General features: G+C 31.5%; 1 protein-coding gene across 1 annotated transcript; it reads left to right on the top strand.

Annotated features, from left to right (window-relative positions):
- Window positions 1-7,496: 7,496 nt before the first annotated feature.
- On the top strand, window positions 7,497-10,010 carry LOC107644399 (peroxiredoxin-2B). The gene is made up of 3 exons (XM_016348242.3): window positions 7,497-7,766; window positions 8,260-8,339; window positions 9,594-10,010. Exons 1-3 carry the CDS (start codon window positions 7,612-7,614, stop codon window positions 9,845-9,847), a joined length of 489 nt encoding a protein of 162 aa, XP_016203728.1. The 5' UTR covers window positions 7,497-7,611; the 3' UTR covers window positions 9,848-10,010.
- The last annotated feature ends 12,833 nt before the right edge of the window (window positions 10,011-22,843 follow it).

The raw sequence follows: 22,843 nt of genomic DNA, 5'->3' as shown, positions 1-22,843 counted from the left end.
TGATCAAAGAAGCTCTAGTGGCCAAAATATTTCAGCAAAACCAGCATTCAACATTCCAAAACCAGCAAAACCAGCAACTATAAATGACCATAAGTCTCTTTACCCAAGTCAAAATAAACAACTATATCTGAACTCAACAATCAGCCTTCAGCACCAAACATTACAAAACATTAACCAATAATCACACTAAACCTGCAACCAGCAATTACAAAACAGCAACTACAAAACAGCAACAAACATTAACAATGAAAATCAACCATGTTCTTAACCTAAAGTAGGAGCCAAACACAATGGAAATTAACAGCATATTCTTAACCACAACACAAGACCATATCTGCCTCAGGCATTCAGCCATTCAACACAAGGCAATTCTGCCTACAGCCTATAGCATTCAGCCATTCAAGTATTCAAATACAAAGCAGAATTCAGCCATTCAAATACAAGTATTCATCAACATTCTAACAAATTAGGCGTTCTGGAATTATTGAATCAGAATTCAAATACAAGTATTCATCAACATTAGGCGTTCTGGAATCACTGAATCAGAATTCAGAACCATACATTCTAACAAATTATCAAATACAAAGCATTCAGCCATTCAACAAATTAACAAATACAAAGCAGCAAAACACAAAAACATCAACATTAGGCATTTTGGAATCATGAATCAGAACCATACATTCTACGAGAGGCCAGCAAAAAAATTAGGAGCCATCAGCAACTAGTAAGCCAGATAACAAACTAACAGAGCCATCAGTAAACTAACAGAGCAATCGAGCCATTGAGCAATTAGAAAACAGTCACACTAAAACAGAGTAACAAACTAACAGAGGGAATGAGCCATCAATAAAGAAGAAGAAGACCAAAAACTGAAAACAGTCACACTAAAAATGGAACAAAAATTGAAGAAGAATACCGAAGAAGAAGACCAAAGACAAACAATTTCAGAACTTCAAAGTTCAAACCAAGAAGAAGACCGAACAATCAGTGAAAAAAATAGTAAAATACCTAGAAGAATAGAGCTGGCGACGGAGGCATGAACAGAACTGGCGACGGAGGCAGGAACAGAGCTTGCGACGGAGGAGCAAAGTTTGCGACGGAGGAACAGAGCTACGCGACAGAGGCAGGAGGCAAGCCCGGCGACTGTGCTTCCACGGCTGAGAGTCTGAGACGTTAGCTGAGTGAGGGACCGAGTGAGCTTCGAAGCTCCAACCGGCGACAGCGTCAGGAGCAGTTCGGCGGCTGAACGAAAGGGAGGGATTGAGCTCGCCGGTGTTGAGAGGAACCGCCAGCTCGAGGGTGATGGGAGGGATGAGAGAGGGAGTGTGCTGCGCCGTTGGAGAATTAGAGGGAGTTAGGGTTGGTAGGGCTGGGGTGTTCGATTGAATGCTAAACGCCTGCGTTTTGGCGTTTTTGGGCAAAAAAAGAAAACTGGCCGGGTTTCGGTTTGGTTCGACCGACCGGTTTTCGACCGGTTCAGCGGTTTGAAAACGGTTTTGATTTTGCCGGTTTTCTGTGTTGAACCAAACCGCAAAGACTACCGGTTCGCGGTGAAATCGGTCAGACCGGCCGGTCCGGTCCGGTTTTCAGAACCTTGATATTAAGTAGATAGATAGATAAATTCCGCTTAATTACAATCTGGAAAGTTGAGAAGACATATAACTTTCCCTCGATAAGTTAATTTTCAAACATCTTTGTCAAATAATTCTTGATTGAACAATGAATTTTATCACACTATAAAACACATTAAATATAAAAGCTATTAGCACTTATGAATCTATTAAATCGCACTGTCTTTGATTCGTGCAAGGGTTTACTTATCAGATAAACTTAAAATACGAACAAAAAATATTTATAAACTGGACCTAGCGTCACTTGAAAGAATAATGAAAAATAATCAACTAACCTTATCATCCATGAGAACCATTTCTATGTAACTTGTCTTGCTTTTGTCAAATTTGGATGGGACTTTCCATAACCTTATAATTCTTGCCTTTATTTTTCAAACTTTTTCATCACATAATCTACCATAGATAATACTAGTGATAGAATCGTAGCTAGTAGCCATTACGTATGAAAAATAAAAAACAGAAGAAGAACTATGTCTAAATTATGAATTCTCTAAATGATAAATAATTGTAAAAATTTACTATTACTAATTATATCATTATATATATATATACACACACTAATTACACACGGTAATAATTAGCCAATATTTTTAAGGAAGATACTTACTATAATTGAGTAAAAATTATGTCATTATATTTTATTAACCTTTAATGATACTGATATTAATCACAATTTATTATTAATATCCGAATGTATGTATCGTCTACACCTTTTCTATTATTATTATTATTATTATTATTATTATTATTATTATTATTATTATATCAAATTAAATGGATCACTATTAATGGGTACACCAACTATCTACAAATAAAATTAAATTTGTTAACTAATTGAAGGTAAATAATATTTGATAATTATTTTAGCATTTAATTAAAAAAAATTTGTAATAAGTTTGATCAATGATTTTTAATTATTTTTATCGAATATTGTCTCATAACTTACTAAATGATTAATCTTTTTTATTAATCTTGTGTCCATACAATATAATTTTACAGTAATATAATTTCATAGTAATATTGTGTTTTACTTTTTAAAATATTATGTATGTACCATCTAGACCTTTATTATTATTATTATTATTATTATTATTATTATTATTATTATTATTATTATTATATCAAATTAAATGGGTCACCATTAATGTGTACATCAATTATATACTAATAAAATTATTGCATATGAATGAGAATTAGAATTATATCAATAAATATAATTATAATGATTAAAATTATTTAAATTGATAATTATTTTAATAATACATTAAATATTAATTTTATAATTATAATGAAGATATTTTCTTAAATTAGTATAATCATGTATTATTCATAAAATTCACTAAATGTTATTATTCATTAAATGCTATCATTTGGGTGGAAAAAATAGTTGACGAGAAATCAACACATCACTTTAATTAATTGGTAAAAAAATCTAATTTTAGTATATTAAGTAGATAAATTTCGCTTGATTCCTAAATCAGAAAATTTGAGAAGACATATAACTTTCCTAGATCAGTTCATTTTCAAACATCTTTGTCAAATAATTCTTGATTGAACAATAAATTTTATCACACTCTAACACAAATTAAATATAAAAGCTATTAGCACTTATGAAACTATTAAATCGCACTGTTTTTTATTCGTGCAATTGTTTGCTTATCAAATAATTTTAAAATACGAACAAAAAATATTTATAAATTGGACCTAGCATCACTTGAAAGAATCATGAAAAATAATCAACCAACCTTATCATCCATGAGAACCATTTCTATGTAACTCGTCTTACTCTTGTCAAATTTGGAAAGGACTTTTCATAACCTTATAATTCTTTCATTTATTTTTCAAACTTTTTCATCACATAATCTACTATAGGTAATACTATTGATAGAATCGTAGCTAGTAGCCATTAAGTATGAAAAAAAAAGAACTATGTCTGAATTACGAATTCTCTAAATGATAAATAATTGAAAAAATTCACTATTACTCATTATATATATATATATATATATATATATATATATATATATATATATATATATATATATATATATACACACACTAATTGCACACGGTAATAATTAGCCAATATTTTTAATGGAGATACTTACTATAATTAGATAAAAATTATGCCATTATATTTTATTATCCTTTATAGATATTGATATCAATCACAATTTATTATTAATATCCTAATTCTTTTAAAAATATATTTTATTTTTTAAAATATAATGTATGTACCGTCTAGATATTTATTATTATTATTATTATTATTATTATTATTATTATATCAAATTAAATGGGTCACCATTAATATATACACCAATTGTCTAACAATAAAATTAAATTTGTTAATTAATTGAAGGTAAATAGTATTTAGTAATTATTTTAGTATTTAATTAAAATTTAGTTTTTTTGTAATGAGATTGATCAATGATTTTTTAATTATTTTTATCGTATATTGTCTCATAACTTACTAATGATTAATATTTTTAATTAATCTTGTGTCCATACAATATAATTGCACTGTAATATAATTTCACACTAATATTATGTTTTATTTTTTAAAATATTATGTATGTACCATCTAGACCTTTTTTATTATTATTATTATTATTATTATTATTATTATTATTATTATTATTATTAATTGATATTAAATTAAATGGGTCATCATTCACGTGTGCACTAACTATCTACTAATAAAATTATTATATATGAATGAGAATTAGAATTATATGAATTAATTTAATTAGAATGATTAAAAATATTTATAATTGATAATTAGTTTAATAATGTATTGAATATTGATTTTATATAATTATAATAAAGATATTTTCTTAAATTAGTATAATAATGCAATATTAATTAAATTCACTAAATGTTATTATTCATTAAATTCCTTAAATGCTATCATTTGGGAGGAAAAAAGAGTTGATGAGCAATTAACACCTCACTTTAATTAGTTGGAAAAAAATTCAATTTTAGTATATTAAGTAGATAAATTCCGCTTGATTCCTCAATCAAGAAATTTGAGAAGATATAGACCTTTCTCTCGATCAGTTCATCATGAAATATCTTTGTCAAATAATTTTTATTGAACAATGAATTTTATCACACTGTACAAGAAATTAAATATAAAAATTATTACCACTTATGAAACAATTAAATCGCACTGTCCTTGATTCGTGCAAGGGTTTACTTATCAAATAAATTTAAAATACAAACAAAAAATATTTATAAACTTGACGTAGTATCACTTGAAAGAATCATGAAAAATAGTCAACTAACCTTATCATCAATGAGAACTATTTTTATGTAACCTATCTTGCTCTATTACTTATATATATATATACACACATTAATTGCACACGGTAATAATTAGCCAATATTTTCAATAGAGATACCTGTTATAATTAGGTAAAAATTATGCCATTATATTTTATTAATCTTCGTAGATATTGATATCAATTATAATTTATTATTAATATATGTATCGTCGAGACTTTTTCTATTATTATTATTATTATTATTATCAAATTAAATGGGTCATCATTAATGTGTGCACTAATTATCTACTAATAATATTATTGCATATGAATGAGAATTAGAATTATATCAATTAATATAATTAAAATGATTAAAAATATTTATGATTGATAATTAGTTTAATAATGCATTGAATATTGAGTTTATATAATTATAACGAATATATTTTCTTAAATTAGTATAAATGTACACTATTCATTAAATTCATTAAATGCTATTATTCATTAAATTTATTAAATGCTATTATTCATTAAATTCATTAAATGCTATCATTTGGGAGGAAAAAAGAGTTGATAAGAAATTGACACCTCATTTTAATTAGTTGGTGGAAAAATTCAATTTTCGTATATTAAGTAGATAGATAGATAAATTTCACCTGATTCCTCAATCAGAAAATTTGAAAAGACATAGACCTTTCCCTCGATTAGTTCATTCTCAAATATCTTTGTCAAATAATTCTTGATTGAACAATGAATTTTATCACACTGTAACACAAATTAAATATAAAAGCTATTAGCATTTATGAAGCTATTAAATCGCACCGTCTTTAATTCGTGCAAAGGTTTACTTATCAAATAAATTTAAAATACGAACAAAAAATATTTATAACTGGACCTAGCATCGCTCGAAAGAATTATGAAAAATAATCAACTAACCTTTTCATCAATGAGAACAATTTCTATGTAACCCGTCTTGCTGTTATCAAATTTAGATGAGACTTTTCATAACCTTATAATTCTTACCTTTATTTCTAAACTTTTTCATCACATAATCTACCATAGGTAATACTATTAATAGAATCATAACTAATAGCCATTAGGTATGAAAAATAAAAAACAGAAGAAGAACTATGTCTAAATTATGAATTCTCTAAATGAGAAATAATTGCACACACACACATTAATTGCACACGATAATAATTAGCTAATATTTTCAATAGAGATACTTGCTACAATTAGTTGAAAATTATGCCATTATATTTTATTAAACTTTATAGATATTGATATCAATCATAATTTATTATTAATATCCTAATCCTTTTTAAAATATATTTTATTTTCTTAAAATATAATATATGTACTATCTAGACCTTTTGTATTATTATTATTATTATTATTATTATTATTATTATTATTATTATTATTATTATTATTATTATTATTATTATTATTATTATTATTATTATTATCATCATCTACTAATTGATATTAAATTAAATGGGTCACCATTAATGTGTGCACTAACTATCTACCAATAAAATTAAATTTGTTAACTAATTGAAGCTAAACAATATTTGATAATTATTTTAGTATTTAATTAATTTTTTTTTTGTAATGAGATTGGTCAATGATTTTTTAATTATTTTTATCGTATATTGTCTAATAACTTACTAAATGATTAATCTTTTTAATTAATCTTGTATCCATACAATATAATTTCACGATAATATAATTTTATGGTAATATTATGCTTTACTTTTTAAAATATAAAGTATATTTTTTGTCCTTAAAATTTGGTAAAAGTTTCAAAAATACTCCTAAATTTTATTTTGTTTTAATTTTGTCCCAAAAATTTTCGATTTGCATCAAATATACTCTCGACGTCTAAATTTTTAAAAAAATTTAAGACCAATCTAACAATAATGGATGAAAATTATGCTTAATTTGCTTGTATTGAGGGTTGTTCTTATGAAATTGTTGTTAAATTGGTCTTAAATTTTTGAAAAATTAGCCATCAGGGAGTATATTTGATGCAAATCGAAAATTTTTGGGACAAAATTGAAATAAAATAAAACTTAGGAATATTTTTAAAATTTTTGTCAAACTTCAGGGATAAAAAATATACTTTATCCTTATTATTATTATTATTATTTAATTAATATCAAATTAAATGGGTCACTATCATTAATGTGTGCACTAACTATCTAGTAATTAAATTATTGCATATAAATGAGAATTAAAATTATATCAATTAATATAATTAGAATGATTAAAAATATTTATGATTGATAATTAGTTTAATAATGCATTGTATATTGATTTTATATAATTATAATAAAGGTATTTTCTTAAATTAGTATAATCATATATTATTTATTAAATTTACTAAATACTGTTATTCATTAAATTCATTAAATGCTATTATTTGGAAAGAAAAAAGTTGATAAAAAATTGACACCTCATTTTAATTAGTTGGGAGAAAAATTTAATTTTACGATATTAAATAGAAGTAGACAAATAGATAGATATGACATGTGTCCAAAAATTATTAGAAAAAAAAAAAAGAAAAATAGAAATATTCATCATTCTATGTTAGGACTGCATAGAATTTGTGCTATATAAACAGACACACATGGGTCACTCTTGAAGTGCTTCCTCAATTGACAAAGACAAAAATTCACAAAACAAAATCGTGATCGTCCTCTGTTCCTCAAATGGCTCCGATTGCAGTTGGAGATGTCATCCCAGACGGCACCTTGGCCTTCTTGGACAACGATAACAAGCCACAGTCTGTGTCCATTCACTCTCTTGCCAAGGGTAAAAAGGTCATTATCTTTGGTGTTCCCGGCGCCTTCACTCCCACTTGCAGGTTCCCTTTTTTCTAGAACGTTCTTATTGCCACCCAAATATGATTCCCGTAATTGATAATGAAATTATACATGAAAATAGCTTCATGGGTATCTTAGATTCACTTGCTTCTGTATTAAAGTTTCGATTTTTATTCTTTTTATTCCCATTTTTTTTGGAGATTCGAAATATTCATGGATAATTTGGAAGAGGGGTGGTTAAAGGTTTAGTCTTTTTAACTTCCGTATAGTTGTTTAGTTTAAGGTTTCACTATTGAGTTGAATTTCTAGAAGTTAACGAAAGTCAAAATGGTAGAAACTTTTCAATTTTCTATAGAAAAAAGAAAAGTTTCAGAAAGTTTGTTATGACTTTGACTGGATTGAAGTGAAGGGTCATGGCTGTGGTATGGATTTGGGGCTGAATCCTCTATAATTTTAGGCTCTACCTTTTGTTGCATCACTTGTTTTTTATGAAGTTCTGATATTGAGATCTGAGTTTCTTCCATTTTACAACAGCTTGAAGCATGTGCCTGGCTTCATTGAGAGAGCAGAGGAGCTGAAAGGAAAGGGTGTGGATGAAATCATCTGTATCAGTGGTGAGTGTCAACTCAATCCGGCGTTTGTTGTTTTTTATACTGAATTGCTGATTGTTTTGCTAATTAACTCAATTCATGCTTGCATTCATTGTTCTTGTGCTATGATTGAGGGAACATTTTGAATGCACTAACTAGTCCATGGATTTCCTTTCTGTAAATAAAATCTGAAGAGACTAAACTGATTTTGTCAATTATTTGTCAATCCTTGATGCACATGTTAATTTAAGCTATCTGTCCAATACCTGATCAATCTAAGGTTTCTTTCTATATTGCAAATTGCTTGTTACTTATTTGTTTTCATTGCTGATTATTAATACTGAACATGATGAGGAGAAGAAGCTTTCATGCATTGACTTAAATATGCTTACAAGTTAGCTTCTATGCAGGTCTTGTTTTGCTAATTTGTGTTATTTTTTTAACTCTCAAATGATAGTTTATAATGGGGACTGTCCTGTCGGCTGTGGATGAATTCAATTTGTTGGACATATTATTCTTTGATATACTAACTTTATTCCTCTTTATTTCCTTTTGGGGTGTTTTTCACCTAAATAAATTAAATTAAAATGGTAAATACTAGATTGTCCTAATCTAATTTTAGTTCCAATGTTACAGTTTAGTCTTTTTATCAAATCGTTACATCTATTTGGGTTCTACAATTTGTTTAAAAACCCTAAACACCTGCCACGACTTATGAAAAAATGACGAAAATGGATCCTCTTAATTTTTTATCTCAATTAATATTATACAGTGTGATCTCATACTGTATAAGATTTTCTCTCGCGTGTTTTTTCTCGGTTTCACTTAAATTTTGTATGGTGACAGTTCACACTTTACAAGATCAATTGATAGAAAGAATTGACATGTCGAATTAATTATATAAATCGTTACGGAAGATTTTGTCGTTAAAATACCTTCACCTCTACATAGGTTTATGAAGGAACTACGACGCCATAATTCAATATTGTGACTTGTGCATAGTGGAGATAAGTGTCACTTCTCAACAAAAATAAACTCTGAACTTATTCAAGTCTTGCAATGATGTCATATGAGTAGTACATTTCTTAAACACGCTTTCAATAACATTGAAAATGCTCTTGTTTATTAAAAGTATATTGGAGTTATAAAAATAAAAAGTAAGTCATTATCTCATTAATTGGACATGTCAATTTGTTCATAAATTGCCAGAAGTGTTTGGGTTTTATGAATGATCCTTGGTAAATTTCTAACTTGTGATTAAAAATGTAAATTTTACAGTGAATGATCCCTTTGTGATGAAGTCATGGGCCAACACTTTCCCTGAGAACAAGCATGTGACATTTCTTGCTGATGGGTCAGCCAAATACACACATGATCTTGGGCTAGAGCTTGATCTCTCCGAGAAGGGGCTTGGGATCCGGTCCAAGAGGTTTGCGCTGCTCGTTGAAGACCTCAAGGTGAAGGTTGCTAACATTGAGAGTGGTGGAGAGTTCACTGTGTCCAGTGCTGAAGAGATCATCAAGGCTCTTTAATTTCCTGAAGAAGCTCTTTTGATGAGAGTGTGTGTCTGTTATCTTTACTAGAACATGTTGGAGACATTTTGATTCATAGAATATGTGATGTGTGCTGTAATTGCTGTTTTAATATTGGACCTATGGTGCCTGTTATAGAAATAAAATTGCAGCTTTCAGAGTATTTTAATCTCTCCATCTCTTTTTTCCCCACAAAGTTAGGGGGGAACATTGAGTTTTCCTACCAAGTGATTCGTTGGTCCCTTTTAATTTGAACAATTGAGGCATCTTTTAAAAGGTTAGAAAAAAGATAATACTCACTTTGGTTGCACGCCAATCTCAAATTAATTTCTAAAGTTTCAACTATATCTATTTAATTTTTAAATTTTGCGAATGTGATTTATGTTAGTTGCTGGAAGAACACAACGTCGTATTAGTTTTGGGCTAGTATTAGTTGGTATTCGAATAGCCCAAAATACAAGGTTATATGCTTTGGAAACACATGCAACAACCTGACCAAAAAAAAAAAGGAAACACATGCAACCCGTTTTTCTCTCTGTAGCAGGTGGGTCGGTCTTGGTTCTCTGTTTAGTTGAAGGCAATTAATAATAATAGAATGTTTAGCTTGTAATTTAATTTGTGGGCCTTTTTAGTTGGTATGGATAGAGATGGAGAGAACTTTTAAATGGTGGATTTGGGTTAAAACATACCCTCAATTGAGAACAATGGATTTGATCCATGAAATTAACGTCCAAAAAACCAAGCCATAAAAAAGTAAAATAATAGAATGTCCTAAAGCCTCCGCCTGCCGGCTCTGCCTCGGCGGCTCGGCGCTAGTGCTTAAACCCTCACTCAGCCTCTCTTTCACTTTCATTTTTGGGTTTTTGCTTAAATTTTAATTTGAATTCTTTAAATAATGTCAGAATTAAAGTTGTTGATTTTAGTTATTTGAGATGAGTTTAAAAAATATCAGTAATGATAGTTGTTCATATCCTAACATAAAACATAAGCCAGACCTACTAAAGCTGAGGTCCAATAAAGAATGTGGCATCTACCGCTTATTCAACCTCTTTAAGAAGGTTGGATCCGACGAAAACGGGCAGCTTACACTCATCCAAGTAAGTAACCGCCTCCCCAAATCTCTCACATTTTTCTAGAAGAGAGATCTCAATAACTCTAAGATAAAGGGACGATTATCCACCATTAGAAGTGGAACGACTCCAACGGTGGTTATTGGAACATCACCCATAAATACACTGACACCCCTCAGGTATCTTTAAGTTCCAATACACTTAAACCTGCTTAACCCCTTGCTGACTTAGGCATTGGAGTGTCTTGCAGGCACCACCCCCCATCTTTCCAAACACACAACTCGAACGGCGGCTCCCTGACGTGGAACAAGTCAGAGACCACCTTCCTTGAACGCTTGGACCTCACAAATAAGCCCAATCATCATCCGGTCTAGGTAACCCTCGGAATATTGGTGCCATTGCCGGGGATAGACCCCGAGTTTATGACAAATAAGTTAGCAGTCCACCCGGGATCTCGACCTGTCCAACAAAGAAGACGGAAGCTCAGACCAGAACGAGCTCAAGTGGTCGAAGAGCAAGTACGAGCCTTGATAGAAGCCGAGTTCATCAGAGAAGTCAAGTAACCAGCGTAGCTGGCAAATGTGGTGTTGGTCAAAAAGCAAAATGAAAAATAGAGGATGTGCGTCGACTATACCAACCTCAATAAAGCCTATCCAAAACACCCATATCCTCTGCCCAACATCGATGCTCTAATGGATTCCAGCTCAAGATACCAATACCTATCATTCATGGATGCCTACTTGGGATACAATCAAATTCTGATGTACAAGTCGGACCAGGAGAAGACATTGTTCATCACACCCAGAGCGAACTATTGCTACATGGTCATGCCATTTGGATTAAAAAATGCAGGGACCACATACCAATGGTTGATGAATAAAGTGTTTGCACCTCACCTTGGAGACCTAATGGAGGTATACGCAGATGACATGCTAGTAAACACCAAGAATGAGGCCAGTCTCATGACCGACCTCTTACAAGTCTTTGATACCATAAGAAAGCATGGGATGAGGCTAAATCCTACTAAGTGCACCTTTGCAGTAGAAGTTAACAAATTTCTGGGATTTATGCTAACATAAAGGGGAATTGAAGCTAACACCAATAAGTGCAGAGCAATCCTAGAAATGAGGAGTCCGACCTGCCTAAAGGAAGTCCAACAGTTGAATGGCCGACTTGCAGCCTTATCCAGATTCTTGGCAGGATCAGCTCTGAGATCCCTGCCAATCTTTTCACTACTTAGAAAAGGATGCCAGTTTGAATGGACTTCTGAATGTGAAGAAGTTTTTCAGGAGTTTAAGAAACTTTTGAACCAACCTCCCATCTTTAGTCGGCCAAAAACAGGAGAGAAACTCGTATTATATTTAGTTGTTGCCGAGAAGGATGTGGCGTAAGCCTTAATACGAGAAGACGAAGTCGAACAACATCCCATCTACTTCACTAGAAAAGTGTTGCAAGGTCCCGAGTTAAGGTATAAAAAAATTGAAAAGTTTGCATATGCCTTAATTGTATCATCCAGGAAGCTCCGACCTTATTTCCAGGCTCATACCATAAGAGTCTGAACAAACCAGCCTATGAAACAGATTCTTCAGAAAATGGATATTGCGGGCAGAATGGTTCCATGGGCTATAGAGATATCTGAGTTCGATTTGAAATATAAAACTCAGACAGCAATCAAAGCTCAATGTCTCACTGACTTTGTCGCAGAATACACAACGATCAAATGGAGGCCTCCACGACTCGGGAGCTCTATGTAGACGGATCTTCCAACAAGGTCGGAAGTGGAGAGTACCAGGCAAAGGATCCTAATATGAAAAGGTACTTGGGAAAAACACTCGAGCAACTTAGGCAATTCCTTGAAATCGAGGTCAAACATATAATTCGGGAACTCAATAGCCGAGCCGATGCTCTCTCCAAGTTAGCAAGTACTAAGCCCGGAGGAAATAACAGAAGTCTGATACAGGAAACTCACTAGAAGCCCTCATTTATGAAGACGGATAGTAAATTGGACGTTCTACTGATTTCTGGCTTAAACCTTAGATGGATGACCCCTATAGTCGAATATCTAAAATTCGACATCCTTCCCGAGGATCAGAAGGAAACCAAGAAACTTCTGAAGGAAGTACAAAATTACACTTTGGTACAAAATGTCCATTACAAAAGAGGGATATCCACACCATTGTTAAAGTGCGTTCCAACCTCTAAGGTAGATGAGGTCCTAGAAGAGGTACACAACGGCATTTGCAGAAATCACCTCGGAGCAAGGTCTCTAACCAGAAAGGTGATCCGAGCTGGGTTCTTCTGGCCGACCTTACAAAAGGACGCCACCGACTTCGTTAAAAAGTGCCCGCCCTGTCAGATGCATGCGAACTTCCACGTCGCTCCCCTCAAAGAGCTTATCAGCTTAACCTCTCCCTGGCTTTTTGCGAAATGGGGATCGGATCGATCTACTCAGACCTTTTTTCCAAGTTCTAGGATAAGTCAAATATCTTATTATGGGAGTGGATTATTTCACCATGTGGATAGAAGCAGCGCCACTGGCCACTATCACGGCACAGAGAAGTCAGAAATTCCTTTACAGGAATATAATTACTCGGTTTGGGGTCCCCCACTCTATCACTACAGACAATGGCACTCAGTTTACAGACTCCACATTCAGAAGCTTGGTATCCAGCATGAGGATCAAACATCAATTTACATCAGTAGAGCATCCTCAAGCCAATGGACAAGGTGAAGCTTCCAATAAAGTTATATTGGCTAGGCTAAAAAAGAGGTTGCAGGATGCAAAGGGAGCTTGGGCTGAAAGAGCTCCCTCAGGTACTATGGGCTTATAGAACAACACGTCATTCTACGATTGGAGAAACACCCTTTCGACTTGCATATGGAATAGAAGCCATGATCCCAATAGAGATCAATGAGCAAAGTCCAAGGGTGAGATTTTATGATGAGGTCAGCAACATCCAAGCCCAAAAAGAATAGCTCGAACTACATTCAGAAGTCCGAGAGCAAGCACAAATAAGGCAAGCAGCGTTAAAGCAAAGGATGGCGATAAAGTACAATAAAAAAGTTGTTCGAAGGAGCTTCACCACTAACGACTTAGTCCTGATACAAAATGACATCGGAGCAAACAAGTCGAGCGAATGGAAGCTTGCTGTAAACTAGAAAGGACCTTTCAAGATAATTGAAGTCTTGGGGAAAGGTTACTACAGGGTGTCCGACTTGAATGGAGCCGAGTTCCCAAGGTCGTGGCATGCTTGTAATTTAAAGAGATACTATAGCTAGAAGCGTACTCCGTTCCCTGATGTACTCTTTTTTCCCGACTTCATGATTTTTTCCCGAGAGAGTTTTCCTGAAGGGGATTTTAACAAGGCATCAAAGCGGGGGCTAGGGGTGAAGAATCTTATTCCCTTAGTAGCCAAAGTATCTTTGTAAAGTTACATTTCATTAATAATAGTACTTCCTCTTTTAAGAAAATTCCATTATCATTCTCACGATACGCACCGACTTAAGCTAAAAAAAAAACGTGAAAATTCATTGCTCGACCTATGTGGTTGGAAAGATAAAGTGACGAGGTACAAGCCAGTGTAAAGAGGTTATACATGACGATCATAAGAACTCAGGGATGATATGGCCAAACGACTTATAAGTCGGAGAGTCCTTGAGCATAAAAAAATGTATCGCAAAAATAACATAAGCTATAAAAATGATTCAATAGGAAAATAAATTGAACGTTTACACTAAATAATGGAAAAACAAAAGGCTATCTAGTAAAAGCTTTCACAAAGGTTTTTACAAAGACACAAACAAAGCATAGAATCAGCAATCATAAAGGAAAAAATCTCCAAGTTCGCAAAAACGGCTACTTTGTTAAAGTCCTATTAAGGATTAAGCATCCAAAAAATAAATAGTAGCTGTTGTTAAAGATCCCTTTAAGAGATCAAAAGTCAGAGGCCAACACAAATGCCAAAAATATACATAAAAGAGTTCATAAGAAAGGTCCCACAAGTCGGGCCTTAACAGAAACATCAAACAGGACCAATAAGAGAGTTTGAATTGTCAGCAGGAGAGGAGGACGGGTCAGCATTAGAAGTCGGAGGGGTCGAAGCAATCTCTTCGGAAACAGAAGTCGGAGCAGATGAACTCGGTAGAAGTCCCTCGGATGGATTGACCTCACGAGGGGGAGATTCCACTAAGCGCTGCCCAGCCGTCTTCAACTCGGAGTCAGTGGGAGGACGAGGAGAAAAGATAATTTTACCCTCGATTACAACCTTATCAGGATGAAGAGGAGACAGGTCAAGGTCGGGAGCAATAACTTGAACCTGGTCCTTCAACACCCTGAATACCTCTTCCGTCCCTTCCATAACCCACTCCTCCAAATCTATATAACTCTCCCTAAGTTTCTCCATCTCCTTCTTCAGCTCCAGATTCTCCTTAAAAACCTTAGCATGACTCTCCTGAGACTTCTTTAGCAAATTCTTAGCCAAAGCGCAGGAGGCAGCAGACTCCCTCTCCCTATTCCAAGCTTTGAAGAGCTCGGCCTCTAGACTTACTTTTTTCTCTTCCAGCCCACTTCTCAGCCTCCAAAGAATGCTATGTCGTATTCAGATGAGCCTTTTCAAACTCTTTAAGAAGGGCAGAGCATATTCCCGCAGTTCGGATCCCCCCTCGAATCAAGATTTTGAGGTGATTTTTGATAGAAGCATCGACCACAGCAATAAAACTATGGGGAAGAACGTGCCTCTCACAAAACTTCACCCCATCAAAACCAGCATCATCAATATTAATGACACTGGACTTCGAAGTCTTCCTCTTTTTAGAGGTTGGCTCCGAGAAGGGAGGAACTGGGGGAGTAAGGACAAAAGAAAAAAGAGTAAGAGGAGGAGCAAAAGGAGGATTTACCGATTTGTTCTGGGAGGAAGGCATCCCTGAGTCTGACTGGGTGGGAGAAGATGTACCCGACTTGCTGCTTTCTTGCAACTGAGCAGCTCGGGCATGGGCGTTTCTTTTCGCCTCCTGGACCTTCTGATATGCTGAAGACCCGCTTTTTATTTTTTTTCTACAAAAGAAAGGAAACGAAATCAATAACAAGTCAGAAAAACAGTAATTGCCTAGATAAAAACAATAAAGAAGGCTACCTAGTTTAGTACGAAAAAAGCTCGGAGTCCCAAGTAGAAATTTTTTGGTGTCAAGGTTTGGAGCCATTCCCCAAGCCTCTCGAAAAAACTCGACTATAGCTTCCTTGACCTCATCCAAATCTACCAAATTATATTTTTCAACAGGGGCTACCTCCACCCAATACAATTGAAACCGAGGTTCATTGGCTTCATTCAAGAAAAAGGGATAGTGACCCTTAACCGCTCGGACTTTGAAAAAGAAGTTTTTAAAGTCATGAAACGACTCATCAAATATGGAGAATACTTTCCGACCTTGGATAGCCCAGAAAGAAACCCATTGTTGCTTGTTTTGTTTATTCAAAGCACTAAAAGGCTTCGTCAAATGAAAAAGATAAAAAAATATTCTTAAAGAGATTGGAAATCTGAGTTCATGGCTAACGAACTGGTAAATCTTAAGGAACCCCCAAGAATTAGGATGAAGCTGGAAAGGAGCCACCCTACAGTGGGATATTACTTCTATCTCAAAATCAGAAAAGGGCAAGGTAATCCCCAAATGGGTAAATAAACAATCATACATAAAAATAAAATGAGGTTCTGACTCTATGACCCTCCTAGAACAAACTCGGTCCTCAGGGTCAGGGGCAATTATTTCATATTTGACTTCGTCCTCAACAAAATTACAGATTCTATGATGCTTACGAAGTTCTTTTACAAAAACATTATCAACAATGTGGTTGGACACAAGGACAGAGGAATCTACCCATCGCAACAAATTTTTAGAAATCTGAAAAGACATTTTTTGAAAACAAAGGTGGGATGTACGGAATACCTACATTACACAAAAAGAAAAAATATCATCACTAGCAAGTTCGAAACAGAGGAAGTTTCTTTAAAAGTACAGTTACAGAGAAACAACATTTTGAAGAAAAAGCAAGGGTCCTCAATGCATAAAACATTGAAAAGATACATAAAAATTACACAGAACAAGCAATACACTTAGTCTATCAGGCATAAATTGTGATAACAGTATGAACACAGTGAAAGGTATGAGAAACTAACCTTTCGGGGGAAAAGAACGAAGGAAGTTCTCAGCGAAAGGGAAGCAAATGTCCTGAAGCACCAAATACTGGAAAATGAAAAGGTTGGGAAATGAAGAAAACACAGAAGAGAGAAAGAAAGTTACGGAGGGAGACGAAAAAGAAGAAAGAGAAAGAGAGGGAAAGTATTTATAAGACCCCAAGGGCACTATCATAAAGTGGCCCACTCATTAAAAGAGTGCGCCGTTACCAATGTAACCGTTCTCCACGTGTTAATATAAAAAGCCAATGGACGCGACGGTTGACACTCAAAATCACGTCGGTTTTTCAACTTGAAAAGAAGATACCGACCTGACTATCTCCGACTTCAACCAATACTCGAATCCAACTCAAAATGAAGAGATCGGACTCGAGTAGGGGCATTGTTCATACCCTGACCCAAAACATAAGCCAGACCCACTAAAGCTGAAAGGCCCAGTAAAGAATGTGGCCCCTACCGCTTATCCGACCTCTTTAAGAAGGTCAGATCCGATGAAAACGGACAGCTTACACTCATCCAAGTAAGTAACCGCCTCCCCAAATCTCTCACCTTCTTCTAGAAGAGAGATCTCAACAACCCTAAGATAAAGGGATGGTTATCCACCATTAGAAGTGGAACGATTCCAATGGTAGTTATTGGCACATCACCCATAAATACACTGACACCCCTCGAGTATCTTTAAGTTCTAATACACTTAAACCTGCTTAACCCCTTGCTGACTTAGGCATTGGAGTATCTTGCAGGTACCACCCCTCATCTTTCCAAACACACAACTCGGACGGCGGCTCCCTGACGTGGAACAAGTCAGAAACCACCTTCCTTGAACGCTTGGGCCTCACAAATAAGCCCAATCATCATCCGGTCTCAGATAATCCTCAGAACAATAGTAATGATGATAGTAAAAATAAATGGCGGTGATTTTTTAAATTCGGAATAAAATTGATTTTTAAATTAAATGTGACTTGCACATCAATGATAGTTATTGGCACATCATCCATAAATACACTGACACACCTCGGGTATCTTTAAGTTCTAATACACTTAAACTTGCTTAACCCTTTGCTGACTTAGGCATTAGAGTATTTTGCAGGTACCACCCCTCATCTTTCCAAACACACAACTCGAACGGCGGCTCCCTGACGTGGAACAAGTCAGAGACCACCTTCCTTGAACGCTTGGGCCTCACAAATAAGCCCAATCATCATCCGGTCTCGGATAATCCTCAGAACAATAGTAATGATGATAGTAAAAATAAATGGCGGCAATTTTTTTAATTCGGAATAAAATTGATTTTTAAATTAAATGTGACTTGCACATTATCACTTATAAAATTTGTGTATTTTTGTATTTATGTAGTCTATCTCTTTGTTATTTGGAGACAATAACCAAATACTACCTAAAGACTTTAAATTGAAATTTTTTTACTCATTTCGTTATATGTAAAACTCGGTTCTTTCCTATTAAACAAATGATTCTACATTCTTGTAACCACTTATTTTTTGAATAAAAATTAATTTCAATAAATTTAACAGATACATAATATAATTAGGGTAAATCACATATATAAATTAAATGTAAGCAAATATTACATAATTCTAAAAAAATAAAAAATGTTACAAGGTTCTACCAGAAAGACATTTTCATGTAGTTCGAATTAGTTAACATCAACGTAATTCGAATTGAGCCTATTCGAATTATGCATTTATTGTATTCATAGAGTAATTCAAATTCTATTGATTCGAACTATAAAGAAACGTGACCCACACTAGTTCGAATCAATCTAATTTGAATTAGCACGCTGTTTTGACACACATAGTAATTCGAATGGGTCTGTTATAAATTTTTATAGTATCCTTACTATTTTTTAAGTCATTTTTTAAAATTATTTTGTATGGAATAAAATATTTTTTTGTGGATAAAATAAATTTTTTTAAATTACTATACATGGAATAAAATTTTTTTTTAAAAGTACTATAAAAATTTGTAATGTCCCAATAACTTAAGTAAGTAGATGATAAAAATATATTTTTTTAAGTAAGATATTATATAATATTTTTTTTAAAAAAATAGATAGAGATAAATTATGCCATTCATATATCACTTCTTCATTAAGTCATGTCTCATGGTAAATATTCGATTTTCTACTTATAAAAAAAAATACCTTTTTATTTTTTTTTCACACAATGACCATCAAGTCACCAACTTAATTTCTTATGATTTTTTGTACAAAAGTGTATTCTCTTTTTCGTTATATATATACATAAAAAGGAATATGCATGTGATTAATTTGAGGATATAAAGAGCTTACCTAACGTTTTGAGGTAGTCTTAGTTTTGCTTTTAATTTCTGAGACATAGGCAGAGTGCAGATTCAGACTAGACTTCAACGGTTGAATACATTTGAATCTGTTGTGATGTCTGATGTGAAAAAAGTATCCATGGTGGGGTTATGTTATAACACATGTGGGTCCATATATGCACATTTTTCTAATCCACTTTTTTGCTTAATTTAATTAACAAAAATATTATTCGTATACTAAATTAGTCATTAAAATTAATTATTAATATATTTGTGTATAAATATATTTATAATTTAATTTATTTTTAATATATATTTTATACTAATAACTAATTTTGACGACTGATTTTAATCATTTAATGTACATATAGTATAATTAATTAATTAATTAACTATCTATAGTGTGCATTTTGTCCTCTTCCCTTTGTTCTCTGTTTAAGGCAACAATATTAATGAATTCATGATTAAGGACTAAATTATAAGTTTATAACATTCATCAATTTGTGGAAAACAAATATATATTAAGAGTTTTGAAGAAGCTCACTATAATATAATGCCTTTAGATGCCTTTTTCTTGGGTTACATATATAACACCCAAATGTTTGACATGTGTTTGTTTTGTTCTTTGTTTTATACTTTTCTTTATAGCTTTATGCAAATGTCTCCAAAATTGGGGTTCTAATTCTGCTGCAAGCTACAAACTATCAATTATCAAACAGTTGATATTGCCAAGAAAACATGGATTACATAATTTAAGAGCATAATGTTGGTGGTAGTAGTTCAAATTATGAATTTAGCTAATATTTGTCCTTAAGCTACGTAATAAGAATATTATTAAGATTTTTTTATATTTTATAAATATAAAATAAATATTTTAAAACTTAAACTTTTTGTATTTTCAATAATTTTTTTTTTCAATTTATAACTTTAATATATATATTTTTAGGATATAAGTTAGCTAAATCTTAAAATTATTTATCAAAATAATTATTATGTTTTGTCAGAATTTAAGAGAAAGAAAAGAAGATAATTGTTGATAAATGGTCAATTAAACAAAGTATTTGTTATACTAATGTTAGTTAGTTGTGAGTTAATTAGATCCTAATAATCTGATAGACAATTACGAGTTAATTGTGCTTTTTCCTTATGGAAATTAGTTAGCTTAGCTTATTATTAATACATTTGTCTGTATATTTACACGTCAGCGAATATATCTAGTCAAATAAATATATATTTATATATATTTATTCAAGTATTCAACTTATAAGTTATTCGAACCTAACTAAAATAATTATTTATAAACAAGTCATATTTTTTGCTGATTTAATTCATCTATTTTTACGAATAAATCGAATAAACCAACGTATTGTGACTCATTCTATCTACTCTAACTTGAGAGGATATTACAATAACAATAATTATTTATTGGAGCCATTTAGATAAAAACGTTTAAAACATTTTTTTTAAAGATATTTTTAATAATTAAAATTTAATATATATAATCAATTAAATTGTGTTATTTTTATTAAAATTAGACCGGATAAATCAGTTTAATCGAAAAATTAATAAATTAAATTTTGAACCGGTCTAAATTAATATTTATTTTATAAAAAATAACTACAATATTTCTATTATAAAAAATAACTAAAATATCTCTATTATATATATATATATCCTATGACAGCAGAGAAGAAAATGATCATAATTTAAGATTTTTAAAATTAATATATATAATAGAAATATTTTAGTAATTTTTTATAATAAGAGTATTGTAGTTATTTTTTATAAAAAATAATATTAATTTAGACTAGTTCAAAATTTGATTTACCATTTTTTCGGTTAAATTAATTTGTCTGACTTAATTTTGACAAAAATAATACGATTTAATTGATTATACGTGTTAAATTTTAATTATTAATAAATATCTTTAAAAAAAGACGTTTTAGACGTCTTGATTTAAGTGGCTCCCTTATTTATTAGTTAGTCGGATTCCAAATTATTAAACAACCATAAGTTAGTTATACTTTCGGTTTTTAAAAGTTAATTGACTGTTGTATACACTTTGTATATCAATGTTCAGAAAACAAAAATTGAAGAATGTTAGGAATCAGTAAATTTTGTGATTTATAGTTATTAATTAGCTATTATTATTAATATTTTTAATAATATAAAATTTTATTTAATGGTATGAGATTACTCACTTTTTTTTATTAATTAAGTATTGACCAAATTTTAATAAAAATACTCGCCTCTAGACTTTCTCGTCTAGTATCAATGAAAATCTGTTAAACTTTCTTTGCATTATGGTAATAGTATTGGACTATTGATAATAAATTTTTGAACATATTTAATTTAATATTTATTATATTATGAATTTAATGAGTTTTTTTTATTGTTTATCGTGATTTTTAATTTAACAAATTAAAATTAATTTATTATAAATCTAAATTTTATTTAAAAATTTATTATTAATTAATAGATTATTATATATACAAGACATGATTTAAATTATCTAATACTTATTTAAATAGATAAATAAATTGACTACACAGCCAATTCAAATTGTTTTTACGATTTTAATGTTTGTTTATTATTATATCATTATATATAACCATGTACTTATCTTAAAACGGGAAAAATATTCAATATAAAAAGTTGAAACCTTCTCAACAATAATATTATATGTTAGATCAAATAGTGTAATCTTAATGAGTAATGTTAAACAGAGGAATGTAGTTGTTTTATGTAAAGTACTGTGTTGGTTATGTATTATTCATTATTGTAGAATTACTACACATTCTATATGAAACAATGATGGAGCAAATAATTATAGTTACTTATTAGTGATTAGTGATATGTAGTTGGAACCAACCATGAAAGAAAGAGGTTAGATAATATATGGTGCCGTTTGAGGAAGGGCCCCATTTCTGTGTGTTTCAAAAAATTTGCTGTTGGATTTGAAATTTATTAAGTGGGACGAAAAAGTGCACCAACAACAACATTTGACTACAATTCATTACAATATGCATTTCTTATTTCTATTTGCACCTTCTCTCTCTAACACAAGTAATCTATCTGTTAAAATTAAATCATACAACTCATTTTTCATAACGCACTTAATTCTTAATATGTATAATAAATATTTAATTTAAAGAGAAAAAATATCTGAGATTAATTTAATTTAAACATTTCAAATATTATTGCAATTAGTATTTTCTTTTAAGAAACTTTACTGATAATTAGAATTTAATTTTAATGCAATTATAGTAGTTACTTTTATATAACATTATATAATTGAATACGTATATAAAATTATTTTATATTAATATTGTATTGAAATTAAACTTTTAATATTCTAAACATATTTATTAAATTTATTTATAGAGAAATTTAAAAATAAATAAATTATATATATTTAAAATTCGAAATTTTTATTTTCT

This window comes from Arachis ipaensis, chromosome B5 (genome assembly GCF_059453495.1).
Source record: "Arachis ipaensis isolate K30076 ecotype BB chromosome B5, ASM5945349v1, whole genome shotgun sequence".
Classification (NCBI taxonomy): Eukaryota; Viridiplantae; Streptophyta; class Magnoliopsida; order Fabales; family Fabaceae; genus Arachis; species Arachis ipaensis.
Note: the sequence above shows the minus strand (reverse complement) of the source record. Positions and strands in the feature narration are given on the sequence as shown.

Coding starts and splice junctions, on each gene's coding strand:
- LOC107644399 (XM_016348242.3), top strand. CDS start 7,612: ATGGCTCCGATTGCAGTTGGAGATGTCATCCCAGACGGCACCTTGGCC. Junction 7,767..8,259: donor GCCTTCACTCCCACTTGCAG/GTTCCCTTTTTT, acceptor ATTTTACAACAG/CTTGAAGCATGTGCCTGGCT. Junction 8,340..9,593: donor TGAAATCATCTGTATCAGTG/GTGAGTGTCAAC, acceptor TAAATTTTACAG/TGAATGATCCCTTTGTGATG.